This window comes from Microtus ochrogaster, unplaced genomic scaffold, assembly GCF_000317375.1.
Source record: "Microtus ochrogaster isolate Prairie Vole_2 unplaced genomic scaffold, MicOch1.0 UNK110, whole genome shotgun sequence".
In the NCBI taxonomy this organism is placed as follows: Eukaryota; Metazoa; Chordata; class Mammalia; order Rodentia; family Cricetidae; genus Microtus; species Microtus ochrogaster.
Window position 1 is genome coordinate 843,159 of NW_004949208.1, and position 1,429 is coordinate 844,587.

At 39.1% G+C, this 1,429-nt stretch overlaps 1 protein-coding gene across 1 annotated transcript in view; it reads left to right on the forward strand.

The window, feature by feature from the left end:
• The window catches only part of Ipp (intracisternal A particle-promoted polypeptide), a 40,879-nt gene that overhangs the window by 37,494 nt on the left and 1,956 nt on the right, over positions 1–1,429 (forward strand). Inside the window, exon 8 of the mRNA XM_005371498.3 lies at positions 923–1,143. Coding sequence (XP_005371555.1) covers positions 923–1,143 — 221 coding nt within the window. The remainder of the gene's footprint in view (positions 1–922; positions 1,144–1,429) is intronic.

The window sequence follows — 1,429 nt, forward strand, 5'->3', positions numbered from 1 at the left end:
AACTCACAGAGATCCGCCTGCCTCTGCCTCCCAAGTGCTGTCAGTATCTTTTTCAGTGGGGCAGTCACATCTTGCTTCTTCTGTGGCAGGCTCACAACTCGCTTGGCTTGTTTCTAGCCAGCTTTTACCTGAAATTATCCTGTCTATCTTGAGACTCTGGGCTTTTACCTTTACCCTGTATACCTTTCTTTACTTCTTACTCCATGACTGGCTGTGTAGCTGAGTGGCTGGCCCCTTCTTTTCTCACTCCTTGATCTTTTATTCCCAGATTTTTTTCTCCCATTTATTCTCTCTGCATGCCAGCACCACCTATTTTTCTCCTATTGGCTCTTCAGTTTTTATTAGACCAACAAGGTGTTTTAGACAGGCAAAGTAACACAGCTTCATAGTGTTAAACAAATACAACATTAAATAATGCAACACATCTTTGCATCATGAAACAAATATTCCACAGCATAGACAAATTCTACACATCTTAAATTATTATTCTAACAACATTGTAGCCACTAGTAAGAATCCAAATTGGTTTTGTACCATCTTTGGTTTAGAGATCCATAGACAAACACATATATTTTTTACTAAGTAGCTACTTATAAATAACTGATTTTTCCTATAGGAAAAATATATATTTGAGTGTATTCCATTATTGTCATTTTCTCTCAATACAAGATCTAAGTTATTTTTCCAAAGTAGAGAGAAAGTACCAAAATCAGTTTGTTTGTTTCTTTGTTTTATTTTTTTAAAGACAGGGTCTCACTATGTAGCTATAGCTGATGTCTTGGAACTCACTATGTAGACCAGGTTGGCCTTGAACTCAGATGTGACTGACTCTGCCTCTTGAGTGCTGGGATCAAAGGCATTGCCACCATGGTTGGCCTTTATCTTTTGAATAGAAACTGAGCCCAAATCTTCCGTTTTTCAGGTTTAATTTATGTTATTGGAGGAATCAGCAATGAGGGACTGGAGCTTCGTTCTTTTGAAGTTTATGATCCTCTTTCTAAGCGTTGGTCACCACTTCCTCCTATGGGGACCAGAAGAGCATATCTCGGGGTGGCAGCGCTCAATGACTGCATCTATTCTATTGGAGGGTGGAATGAGACACAAGACGCTCTTCACACTGTAGAAAAGTACTCCTTTGAGGAGGTAGGTTGGATGATTTCAAATGTTTAATGTCTTGTTTTCTTTCAGTACCTGTTAGATCTGTAGTGATGTGTTCTCTTTCACTCGTTATTTTGATCATTTATCAACTTATCTCTTTTTCTCTCTTTCCTCTCTCGGTTTTTCGAGACTGGGTTTCTCTGTGTAAGCAACCTACCTGGAACCAAGCTGACCTTGAATTCTGCCTGCCTCTGCCCCTCAAGTGCTGGGATTAAAGGTGTGCACCACCACTGCCAATCTTTCTTTTTCTTTTCTTTTTCTTTTTTTTTTT